The 13408-nt window shown below is 44.9% G+C and overlaps 1 protein-coding gene across 1 annotated transcript in view; it reads left to right on the top strand.

Moving 5' to 3' along the window:
- The window catches only part of si:ch211-225b11.4 (thyroid adenoma-associated protein homolog), a 52752-nt gene extending 49897 nt beyond the window's left edge, over positions 1-2855 (top strand). Inside the window, exons 29-31 of the mRNA XM_034170290.1 lie at positions 10-276; positions 375-577; positions 2119-2855. Of these exons, the coding sequence (XP_034026181.1) occupies positions 10-276; positions 375-577; positions 2119-2405 (757 nt within the window). The 3' untranslated portion in view covers positions 2406-2855. The remainder of the gene's footprint in view (positions 1-9; positions 277-374; positions 578-2118) is intronic.
- Positions 2856-13408: the final 10553 nt, after the last annotated feature.

Genomic DNA, 13408 nt, shown 5'->3' with positions numbered 1-13408 from the left:
TCCCTGCAGGTTGATCGACACGGGCCTTTACCTGCTACAGGATCAAAACCAGGAAGTGAGGATGAAAGCAGCATGTTTTGCCTCCATTTTGCACCATGAGAGGAGAGGAGAAGGACAGAGCAGTCTCTATCTCATGCAAGTCAATCAGGCAGTGCCCATCCTATTGGATCTACTGCTGGAGGAATGCTGGGATACACCGGCTACTTTGGAGTTGCTGTTGAGTCACCTCCCTCAGTCTGACCTCCAGTTTATACTGAGAGGACCCTCGGAGGAAAGGTGTGTTGTACAAGTAGATTGATGTAGAAGTTTGCTCACTCAGGGACATCTGGAAGGAGTGTTGCTTATTCCTTTGTATTGTTTTCTTTTTTCCTCAGCTTCATGAGTCTGTATGAGCAGGACGAGGCCAACGTGTTTGCAGAACCATCTGTGATGTGCACACACATCCTCCCTTACTTACTGCAGATGGCTGAGAAGTACTCTGAATCCTCTGCATTAGCTTGCTGCATGGATGTATGGGCCGAGGAGAGTGCTGCGCAGATCCTAGACAGCCTTGCACTCTGCAAAGACAGTCAGCCTGGTAATATAGCAGGAGATGAATTTTCAGTGCGCTAAATAAATTAACATCAGACTGTCACACAGACACACGCACAGAACCAATACCCCTGCTCACAGGTGTAATCACAGGTTTGGCTGGTTGCACTTTGCATGGCTGCAATGTGCATGAATGTGTATGTATTAAGTGGACTCACACAATAGGGAACAGCATTTTATATAAGAATTAAATACTTCTTCACTGGTATAACCTTCAGAAAATTGAATTCTGAAGGCTTTCTATACATGCCAACATGACAGTACCACATTTTATAGTTATCTACTTAAGCCCCTTTCACACTGACGTATTCGTAGAGCTGCGTATTGTGGCATATAGTCTACACCAAGTTGAACAGCTCTACGCCCGCTTTTAGCAGCAACAGTATGTTGAGGGCTACGTACGTAGGATGGAAAAAATTAAACATGTTTAATTTTAATTTTATTAATTTTATTTTTAATTTTAAGCAGGTCTGCACAGCGTTACTGCATGCAAGTCTGTGCAACACGGCGCTCCTGTACACAACCAAAAACTGAGTGCGTGAATCCAGAGGAATCAGCTGGAGAAGAGGATCACACAGCTGCAGCGCCTCTGTGTGATCAGAACAGGGAATCGAACCTCAACTCAGAAATCCAGAAACAGCAGGTCGATCGCTTGCTCGCTCGCTCTCTCTCTCTCTCGCTCTCCGTCACTCTTTCTGTCTCTCTCTCTGTGTCTGATCAAACAATAAGCGCTGTGACTCTTTAAAATAAATGCCTTGTCGCTGCATGTCAGTGCGATCATCAGACGACCTGATCGATCAGGTCTGATCAAATCAGCGGACCTGATCGAAGCAGCCGGAGCTTTAAAAGTTTTTAAAGAGTCACAGCGCTTCATTCACAGTAGCCTTTACCACAGCCAGACACAGCAGCATCTGTACACAATCAAAATTATCCACCAAGACAAAAAAGAATAAAATAATGTTAAATGACTCTGTTTCTGATGTGCACCACACTGTGCAGTAGAGAACAGAACGCACCTCCACAGGCAGAAAATAATCAGCTTTGGCTACATACGTGGCAGTAATGATACTGTAAAAACCTCATGATACAGTCCACTGTTTTCCAAGTGCAGCGGTGTGTTATGCACAGCCGGCAGCAGTGAACTGGATTTAAATAGCGGCAAGGGTTACACGCGACTGTGTGCAGACATCAAAAAGCGAACACACGCAGCTGCAAGCAGATCTACGAACACAGAAAAAGGCTGAGTACTTGCGCATTTCTGGCATATTTAAATGAAACACAACACCGCAATACGCAGCTTTACGAATATGCCAGTGTGAAAGGGGCTTTAGAAACCTTATAAAATTCTCAATAAACCACTGTTTACTATAAAGCAGTACCTGCTCACATGTGGAATATTCTTTAATGGTCTGAGACATCACATGGCTTTTTAGTTTGTTTTTGTTGGTTTATGCACTATTCTGCCTGCGTATAATTTTCATAGAGTTGGAAGAGCTGTGATCTTTTCTAATTGTTCATTCTTTGTAGCTGCAAACCTGACCCACGCCTGGACAGCTGTTCTTGTTGATCCTCGTTTCCACATCGCCCTGTGCGGCCTCTTTACCCGGGCCGCCTTTCTCCTCAGACTGCTGCAAACAGCTGATGACGTGGGACCCCTCTGTGACCCTTCAACACTGCACCAGAGCCTACTGGAGGTTTTTAGTCTGCTTTGTCAAAGTGGCGTTCACTTGCCTTCAGCTTTCACAGCCACAGTAACTTGGAAAGGTGCCATTATGGCAGATCGGGAATGCTGTACCCTCAGCGAACAAAGCTAGGTGACTGAGGTTCACTGTATAGTTGCGTGTGGATAATCTAATGCCTGTGATGTTGGTGTTACTAATTTAGTGTTGAATGTGCCTTGCAGTTGCTGCTGCATTAATGCTTAAGCAGCTGGTAAGCTGACGTGTAAGAGTTCAACAGCTGCAGTCCAGCCAGTTTAATTCAGGATCATATTAAGTCTTCCTATTCATGCTAAAACTGCATTTATAATTTAAATGTTTTTAAAAGAAGAAAGTGTTTTAATGCAGACTTGCAGCACCAGTAGGGAGTTGAATCAACTGCCCTCATTCTTATTTACTTTCATTCTACCGTCTGTTCGTCGCTATATTTAATAACAGTCAGGGCTCAGACTGACTCAATGATGTAATCCACCAATATTAGGAGGAATCATCTCCATGGCACTCAGCAGGGAATAAATTGTCGACCATAATGTTCCATTAAAGCCACTCTGGCTGGATAAGTGTCCATTTTCCAACCACGTGGGCCTGAAAATTGACTGGATTTGATGGAAAGCTGTCAGTGCTCGGCAACGGACCACAAACTAACGCAGTCTTACATCATCAGATAACTGGTGATTTTGTTTGAGAAGGGCTGCTCCCAGTACAAGACAAACACTGTTATGAAAGCAAAGTCTTGATGCACTGATGACTTTGCTTTAATGTTTCATTTTTTACAATAAACCAAAACATTGAAAGAATGTTGTACCTTTATTTCCACTGATTTACAGGCCTGCTTACTCTTTTAATTTATAATTTAGATCATACAGTTACTATAGTCCAAAGATTCATGAATGATTTACACTTAAATTTTGTTTAATCTATTTTTGTAAAAGTCAGTCCTTTGAGATTGACATCTCTCAAATCAGCCATACAGATACGTCCTGTTAGGAACATAAAGCACAAAAGTTAAAATACACTAAACAAAGTAGACTTGTGGGGCTGGCTGTCTCGTAATGGGCCCCATCTTTCACCTAGAACAAAAAAACTGCACATGTCACAATGCAACTTTTATTTGTAGATTCGTCATGAAGCAGTTATGGTTTTATGCCCAGAGTCCACATCATCAAAAGCAAGCTGATTTATGTTCACCTGTACCTCCATGAGTGTGTTGGTGTTATGGGGGCTTCACACCAGGGACTTGGGCCAGAATCAGGTTACACTTGACCCCAAATCCCTGTAATATGAACATTATTCACCATACTCAAATATGGATCGACCTGTGCCTGGGTTCACTTGAATGGGTGGTTTGTTCACACATGCAGTTTTCTTCCTGGGACTGCAATTTTTGCATATTTGTGACCAGAACTTCACATTCACTTTCATCCCACTGCAATATTTTCTCACACTATGATTTTAAATCAGTCAAAGGTGCACGGCGCCTATCAATGTTAGTGCTGGGGAACAGAGCATCTTAAAAGTTTTCTCAAGCGAGATATTGAGTCAACTTGACCAATACACTTAGAGCTGAGCAAGAGAGCATGGAAGTAGAGCAGTACTGAGGTGCTGCATGTTACCTTTAAAGACTATTCCACACTGTCTTCTCTTAAGGCTTTTTATTTGTTTTTTACTGCATGCATTCAGTTTAGATGTGTGTGTACTTTTTTTTTTTTTTTTTTTTTTGATAGGGTGGCACAAATTGATGGACTCCTATCAGGTGGTGCTACGGTAGCGTTTTTCAACAAGGCAACATGAATCATCAAAACAGCAATCATGAGCAGCACCTCTCTGAAAGCAAATCTCTATTGAATGTTTTATAAAATAAATTTAAGAATATCAGCATTTCTTATTTCTATAATCCAGATCTCATGGGTCTGCAAGTATATATATATATATATATATATATATATATATATATATATATATGGGTAGCAGTGGAGAAAGGAAGAAGAGGGCCAGGATTATATTCCATAGTATGCACCAGACAGAAAAAAAATAATCGGACGCACAGATTTATATTTAAAAAAAAGAGAGATGCGATCAGATGTGACCTCCATGGTGTTGAGTGCTGGAGTGCTGCACTGTTATACAGCATAGACCCACAATGGGCAATTTCACTCTTTCAACACCTTGGACAGTGGTGCAGCCTCAAGACTCATGTCCAACGGATGTGTCATGTCCTCACAAGCTATTTTTGTTGTAATATTAAATGATTTTCACAAATAAAGCTCTGAAAAGGGTGTTGGACCTCCACAGGCAGATGGTAGAAGCTGAGGAGAGGCCCAAAGCGATACTGGCTTGTACTAATACAGACACACTGACATCGAAACTTGAGGTGGCAGAGGTGATGGTGGCCCAGCCCCTGAATTTGGAGACAGTGTTTGCATTATAAATCAATACTGCACAAACAAAATACATTTTTGTCCAGAGTGACAAGATGAACTCCACAGCTTATGAATGGGTTGAAACGTTAAACGTCCCCTACAATGGCAGTGGCAGGTGCCACCATGGTTGATTTTAAGTTAGGCCAACAACACAATCATGACTAATGTGGTGACTTTCTCTGACCCCTCCATACCTAGTGCCTGGTTTGTGTTGACATTTTGTACACCATAAATTGCAATGTATGGGTGGACACCCCCAAATGTGCTATAGATCATCAGGATAAGGCCCTGTAAGTTCTTAAATCAACTTATCAAAATTGTTTTGTTTTAATGCTGATAGAAGATGACTTCACAGAATGTTTGCAGAAAAAAAAAACCCCACTAGTGGCTCATCAACAAGGCAAAGTCATATGGAATTAGAGGTCAAATCTTTCGCTTGTGGAAATTGTGATAGCTGAAAGAAGGAGCAAAAATTTCCCATTTTGACAACGCATTGGTGTACCACTTCATTTCTCCTCATTTCACTCAATTCACAGAACTTTTATAACACCTCAGCCCCACCCATTAACTTCACAGGAGTTCTGACAGGAAAAGCACCATAGGGAGCCAAGACAGCTTGCCATATGCACAGCAGGAAAACGCATTGTCAATTACCCACGCAGGGGACAAAACAAGAAATATCAATATGCACATATCGGCGTGTTAACACCTGCAGAGCAGCCACCAATGGCAACACTTTGGTATGTGCTTTGCACATCAGGGCATGTTACCACATACCAAACAGGAAACACACTCAGTATGGTGAATTATGGCCATTATCTGTTGAATGACCGCCACATTAGATTAGATATATACTTTATTGATCTCACAATGGAGAAATTACGTTTACACTCTAGTTACCTCAGACAGCAATTAGTCCACAATTATTACTTGTTTACCGTAATAATGGCACACATCAGAATTAAAGGCAACACATACACATTTGACATTGTTTCTGTGCACTAAGTTTGAAGAAGTCTGTTATCCGAATAAGCGAAGTGCGCATCGCATCTGCGCATGCATGGGTCAAATGGGGGCAAAAATCCAGCTACCACAGAGAGAAAACTGACCCACCTTTCGTCAAAAAAGTGACAGCTGCCAATCAAAATCGGCCACGTCACTAAGCCCCGCCCCCTCTATGACGTCATAGCCAATCAGAATCGATGACGTCACTATGTCCCGCCCCTAAGCCCCTCCCCTAGTCCCGCCTCCAAGCCCCGCCCCTTATGACGTCACAGCCAATCATAATCGATGACGTCATTATGCCCCGCCCCTAAGCCCCGCCCCTGATCCCGCCTCCGAGCCCCCGCCCCTTATGACGTCACATCCAATCAGAGTCGATGACGTCAGTATGCCCCGCCCCTAAGCCCCGCCCCCAGCTCCTCCCCTAGTTCCGCCCCTGGCTCCTCCCCTAGCCCCACCCCCAAGCTCCTCCCCTAACCCCGGCCAAGCACCGCCTCCAAGCCATACCTCCCCTCCCACCCAGGGTCTAATATTTTAATGTCATTTTATTTCATGAATTAAAGAACGATTAAAAATACCTAGATCTTTTTAATGTATTAAAGAATTAACTAATTCTGAAATAATTAAACATAAATCACTGTCTATTATTTAATGACCCTTTAATATCTTTAATTCTTAAATTATTACGTTTCCTTTTCTGTTTTTTAATTCGTAAATTAAAGAAGGGGAACAAATACCCGTCTCTCTCGGCTGTAAGTCTTTGCAGCAAGACGGTCAAATACCCACGCAATAGAGCCGCTCGCGGAAACATGACCCCACGGCTGTAAAACCTGTTGCAGACGCTGTGTCTGTGTGAGTGCGTGTGTGTGTGCGTGTGTGTGTGTGTGTGTGTGTGTGTGTGTGTGTGTGTGTGTGTGTGTGTGTGTGTGTGTGGCGGGACACCCGCTGAGCGGAGATGCTGCCCCGAGGTGATGAACCCGAAGAACAATAAACAATGCTCCTTATCACTCACGCCAGATGATGTTTTCTTTTAAGATATTAGCCGATCGATCATGGGGCGCGGGACACCCGCTGAGCGGAGATGCTGCCCCGAGCCCGAACAATAAACAATGCTCCTTATCACTTACGTCCCTGGGAACGAGTCAGCGAGCATTTCCACTACGACCGGTGAAGAGTGAAGATGCCTGGACCCCCAGCTATGGGTATAAAATAGAATAAATTTGCGGAAAAAATCCTGGAAAACCATGTTGTTTAATTAAGTTTTCTTGTCTTCGAGCAGAGTGCGAAAACCGCATCAGCTTTCAGGGTAAGTGATTTAAGTAATCTGTTTTGATAGAAATGAGTGTTTTTAAATGATGCACGCCGTCTGAAACTGTTTTTTTTTATTTTTTTTTAGACAAAACCACGCAGACGGTCCAGAGCGCGTTCGGACCCGTCCTCGGTAATATATTTGAAATAGTACAGAATATCCGCTTGCGAGGGTGATGCTTGTATTCATTTATTTATGTTAATTCTAGAAATCAAGTCAGAGCCCCCTGAAGAAGTTCGAAGGCTGGAAGCCCCGACTTCACCACGCAGATGTAAGTACAGCGATCGAGATTAAATCACGATTAAAACTCTGGAATAACCCGATTTTTTCTGTCACAGCCCATGGAGAAGCGGGTCAGTGGGAGAGACCCGTAAAACGATCCGCGGATGTACACGGTAAGGAGTCGGAGTTTATGTATTTATTTATTTTAAATATTTAATAACTAACGATTTTCTCTTTTTTCAGCACGCGGTGGAGGGAGGACCGTCTATTTTCCACAGAGACGCAAGGCTCGAAGATATTCTGAGCTGGGATTAACCTCATCACGCAACTTTCTTGAAAATGTGTAGTCTGTTTTTATTTTTTTATTTTTTCTCTTATTCCGATGGAACGGGAGAATTCATTTTGAAGAGGTATATTAACTGAATTTCTTGAGGTAGATTCTTCCTGCTACAGATTTTAAAAGATGGAAGGAGAGAATTCACATCGGGAAAATAACTTCGGACGTGTATTGGATTTAAACGCTTCAATAATCGACTCAGCGGGGAGCGCTCCTGGAGCAGATGGTCCATTACCCGAGGCGTTAAATTCACCGCCTCAAAATAACATCGAGTCCGGAGAGAGACTTTTAAGCCGTGTTCGTTTAACACCGTTAAATGAGGCTCTTAACAATTTAGCGGCTGAACGAGAATCGGAAGAAATTAACCCCTACATCATTTCTGCGATTAACGCTATAAATTCGACGGTCCAGTCTGATACTGAAGAGCCCCCTGACCCCCCGCACACCTCACCTCCAGACGAGTCCGGTCCCGCGGCGTTGAACCAGGTACGTCTGACTCCGTTAAATAACGCCGTAAACCTCCTCGCGTGTGAAGTTAATCCTCACGTCCAATCCGCGGTGGATGAATTAAATCAAACGCCTAACGACGCTCGCGCTTTTTCACCTTTAAGAAGTCCCTCCCCGCGCAATGCGCGCGGAGAAGAGATTTTAAACAGAGCTCGTTTAACCCCGATAAACGCGGCGATCTCTGTTTTGATGGAAGACGGGGATGATGCACGACCGGGGTCCAGCCGACACTCTCCCATGACGGGTGGTGGGGCTGCTAACGTCATCAGGAGACCTGCTTTTAACAATATCGAAATCAGGCTGCCTCTCAATTTCCAGCGCGCCGACGAAATTCCCGACTACGCGGAATTTTACCGTAACGTCGTTGGGGCTCTTCATAACTCGGTCGAAAAGGCTTTAACACACGCCAGGGCCGGGGACTTTATCCAAATGGAGATTCGTGGGGACTCAGTCTACAACGAGGCCGCTTTGATCAGCTCATATAACGACGCTGGCGATGTGACGGGCTTCCAAAATCTGTTAGAACGATTGATACAATCAAATTCCAACGTTTTAGCCGACGAGTCTCTGGAATTAGTGGTTCAAGTCATCCGCAACCAGAACGGCGCGGGGAAGCGCAGAATAGATGACCTCCTCCATCACGAGGTTCTGAGGAAAAAATCCAAATGCCTTAATATCGTGTATAATCCTGACAACAGTTTATGTTTCGCGATAAACCTCGTTCAGTTATTGAATCCTCATCTGAGTACGCACGAGGCGGAGCAGCGCGGACTGGCGTTACAAAATAGCGTCGGATTAACGGCTGCTACGCCTGTATCTTTAGAGCAGGTGGGAAAATTTGAAAACGCTCTGGGTTGTAAAATTGTGGTGTTTTTCAGAGCCGAAGGGGAGAGAAAGCTGACAAAATTCCAGACAGGAATACCGGCGCAGCAGAAAACTCTTTTCGTTTTCTGTTTAATAATCATTTTTACGGAATCATCGATTTAAAGAGATTTTTGGGAGTGAAATATGTATGTAAGTTTTGCTTTGAGGGGTACAATAACCACGCCTCCCATAATTGTCCGTCATATTGTAAAATTTGTGAATCCACGCAGTGTTATGAGAAAATAACCCTGTATTCTGCAGCGAATGTAACAAGGAGTGTCGCTCTCCCACCTGTTACAGCCTGCATAAACAGCCGAAGTATCGTCCTTCCGCCGGTAAGTTCGTTAATGTGTGTGATAACAGAAAAAAATGCTCTCGATGTAAACGTGAGTATTACATAGCGTTTTCTAAAAACAGCGCTCCGCACGTGTGTAAGCAGAAGAGGTGTCATATATGCGGCGAGGCTCTCCAGGAGCCGAGCGAGGGTCACCTCTGCTATATGACCCCGCTCAAAGCTGAAGAGACGCATTCAGAGAAATACGTTTTTTATGATTTTGAAACGTATGTCGATAATAACGGGGAACACGTACCGTTTTACGTCAGCGCTGTAACAAAGACGGGTGATTTTTGGAGCGCATGGGGGACAGACTGCGTAGCCCGCTTCTTTAAACATTTTAGAACGAGAAAATTCAAAGAATACGTGTTCATCGCTCACAACTCAAAAGGTTTTGACGGCTATTTGCTTCTAAAGTATTTAGTCCAGCAGGGCGTAACCCCCGCTGTGATTATGACCGGGAGTAAACTATTACTCATGACAGACGCCGCCTTTAAACAGAAATATATAGATTCGTTATCTTTCCTTACAATGCGCTTATCTCAGATGCCTAAAGCCCTGGGGATCCGGCTGAAAGACGAAATCATCCGCAAAGGTTACTTTCCGCACCTGTTCAGTTCAGAAAAAAATCTGAACTATGTCGGTCCGTACCCTGACTCAGCGGCTTACGGGGTCGCAAATATGTCAGAGGGAGAAAGAGAGGAATTTAACGCGTGGTACGTGCGGAAAAAAAAACGCAATTTTCGATTTTAAAGCCGAGGCCGTTATGTATTGTGATAACGACACAAAAATCTTGGCTGCAGCCTGCTCCAAATTTATGTCTGAATTCATCGCTGAAACACTCGTGGATCCTTTTACCTGCGTTACAATCGCCTCGGCGTGTATGAAAGTCTTCCAAACTAACTTTCTTGCTCCAAAAACGCTGGCGATCCCCTCCGCCGACAATTATAGAACGAGGCATAAAAAATATTCGGACGTGGCCGTGCAATGGTTAGAATGGGTTGCTGAGACGCAAAACATTATCATCGATCATGCTCTAAACAGGGGCGAGAAAAAAATAGGAGGTTATTATGTTGATGGGTATGCTCAGATTGACGGCCGGATAAAAGTGTGGGAGTTTCTCGGATGTTTTTACCACGGGTGTGCAAGGTGTTTTACACAGCATGAAATAAACCCTCTCACAAACACCTCATTTGGAGAGCTCCACGCAGCGTGTCAGAAAAAAATAGCCTTTCTGCGGGCTATGCCGGGCGTCACCCTCAACGTAATTTGGGAGCATCAATGGCTTGAAATGAGGCTGAGGGATGAGAGCGTTCGGTGTTTCCTCGCCCGCAGGGGGTTACCGCCGCCCCTCGAACCTCGCGACGCTTTATACGGCGGTCGGACTTGCGCGGCCCGTCTGAGGTACACGGCTGAGCAAGATGAGACGGTCTATTACGTCGACGTGACCTCGCTGTATCCTTACGTTAACGTAAATTTCACATATCCCACGGGGCATCCGGAAATTATAGAGAGAAATTTCAGAGACCCCAGGACTTATTTCGGGCTCATCAAAGCCATCGTGTACCCGCCCCAGGGGCTAAAATTCCCCGTCCTCCCACACAGAACTCCTCACGGTAAACTGGTGTTTACTCTGTGTCGCACCTGCGCTGATGAAAATAATCAAGCTGCAGCGTGCACACACAGTCAGCAGCAGAGAGCTCTGTCTGGGACTTGGACGACCCCGGAATTCCACAAAGCTCTGGATACAGGCTATGCTGTAGCTAAGATTTTTGAAGTCTGGCATTTTGAGGAAAAAAGTGATAAAATCTTTGAGGGGTACATAAACACCTTCTTAAAACACAAGCAGGAAGCCTCTGGTTTCCCTCCCGAATTTGATAAAGACTCCGAGAGCAGAGAAAAATACATCACGGACTACTGGCTGAATCAGAAGATTCGTTTAGACCCAGAAAAAATCAGTCACAATCCGGCAAAACGTCAGATGGCTCTGACCTTCAGGGAAAAGGCTGTCGTCCAGAAATGAGTCAGGGAGTCCTCTTACAAATTTAATATTTTTATTCTTCAGTTCAGAATACAGAGGTTGTTCAGACGTATACAGCCATACAATGTTGTCAGGCACATGTCTCATAGCGTGGCTACAATTTTCCAGCAATGTTTTCACAAACACAGTCTTTCCCGAACCACTCGGTCCAACGATGAGACAGGAGAATGGGAGCTGAAGTCTGGGGTCAATCTCCACCGTATTTCCAGAGTGAGACATGTTTCCAAATCCGAACGGTTTCGGTTTCCCCGTCCTTTAAAAGACGCCGCTTGTCATACACCACCCTGAAGGATTTTTGAAATGACACGTTTGTCAAACTGAAACTGCTTTTATGACGTTTAATTCCCTGCTGCGGCGTTATGATAGATGCAGCGAGGGCGGGATCTTTTATATAACCCTCGACCAGATCTTTGACGCTGTCAAAGTTTATTTTCTGACAGCTTTCGTGGGTTTGAGTGATCCCCTTCACACGCATGACCGTTTTACCTCGTGCGGTTTTATATGCGTAACTTTTAGGTCCCGCCGCTGCAAACTCTGTGATGACGTCGCCGTTCAACTCGTCGGTGAGCTGCCCCAGATAATTACCGGTAGGCAGCGGGGTTTCACCCCGCCTACAAACGTAAATCAGGCTATCGGTATCATAATACAGAATCCTGTCAGGATTTGCCACAGCCTCCATAAAACCGTACAAGGTCAAACGCGCGTACGCCGTTGTAAACGCCGCGATGAAAATATTGACGGTTTTACCCGGTCGGCTGACGTGCCGCGGGCCGTACCTCCATTGAACCATAGCCGCCTGACTGCTGAGGAATGTTAGATATGTGACCTCGTACTCTTCAGAAAACAGATACCTGAACAGATCGTCAGCATTTTTAACGAGCGCGGTCTGCGTCAGATTTGCCCTCTGGGCGAATTTCCCCCAGAAGGAGTTGAGGCAGATCTTAGCCATCTGACGTTTTGCCGGATTGTGACTGATTTTTTCTGGGTCTAAACGAATCTTCTGATTCAGCCAGTAGTCCGTGATGTATTTTTCTCTGCTCTCGGAGTCTTTATCAAATTCGGGAGGGAAACCAGAGGCTTCCTGCTTGTGTTTTAAGAAGGTGTTTATGTACCCCTCAAAGATTTTATCACTTTTTCCTCAAAATGCCAGACTTCAAAAATCTTAGCTACAGCATAGCCTGTATCCAGAGCTTTGTGGAATTCCGGGGTCGTCCAAGTCCCAGACAGAGCTCTCTGCTGCTGACTGTGTGTGCACGCTGCAGCTTGATTATTTTCATCAGCGCAGGTGCGACACAGAGTAAACACCAGTTTACCGTGAGGAGTTCTGTGTGGGAGGACGGGGAATTTTAGCCCCTGGGGCGGGTACACGATGGCTTTGATGAGCCCGAAATAAGTCCTGGGGTCTCTGAAATTTCTCTCTATAATTTCCGGATGCCCCGTGGGATATGTGAAATTTACGTTAACGTAAGGATACAGCGAGGTCACGTCGACGTAATAGACCGTCTCATCTTGCTCAGCCGTGTACCTCAGACGGGCCGCGCAAGTCCGACCGCCGTATAAAGCGTCGCGAGGTTCGAGGGGCGGCGGTAACCCCTGCGGGCGAGGAAACACCGAACGCTCTCATCCCTCAGCCTCATTTCAAGCCATTGATGCTCCCAAATTACGTTGAGGGTGACGCCCGGCATAGCCCGCAGAAAGGCTATTTTTTTCTGACACGCTGCGTGGAGCTCTCCAAATGAGGTGTTTGTGAGAGGGTTTATTTCATGCTGTGTAAAACACCTTGCACACCCGTGGTAAAAACATCCGAGAAACTCCCACACTTTTATCCGGCCGTCAATCTGAGCATACCCATCAACATAATAACCTCCTATTTTTTTCTCGCCCCTGTTTAGAGCATGATCGATGATAATGTTTTGCGTCTCAGCAACCCATTCTAACCATTGCACGGCCACGTCCGAATATTTTTTATGCCTCGTTCTATAATTGTCGGCGGAGGGGATCGCCAGCGTTTTTGGAGCAAGAAAGTTAGTTTGGAAGACTTTCATACACGCCGAGGCGATTGT

Source organism: Thalassophryne amazonica, chromosome 5, assembly GCF_902500255.1.
Source record: "Thalassophryne amazonica chromosome 5, fThaAma1.1, whole genome shotgun sequence".
Taxonomy (NCBI): Eukaryota; Metazoa; Chordata; class Actinopteri; order Batrachoidiformes; family Batrachoididae; genus Thalassophryne; species Thalassophryne amazonica.
The sequence above is the reverse complement of the archived record's forward strand: the minus strand, read 5'-3'. Positions and strand labels throughout refer to the sequence as shown.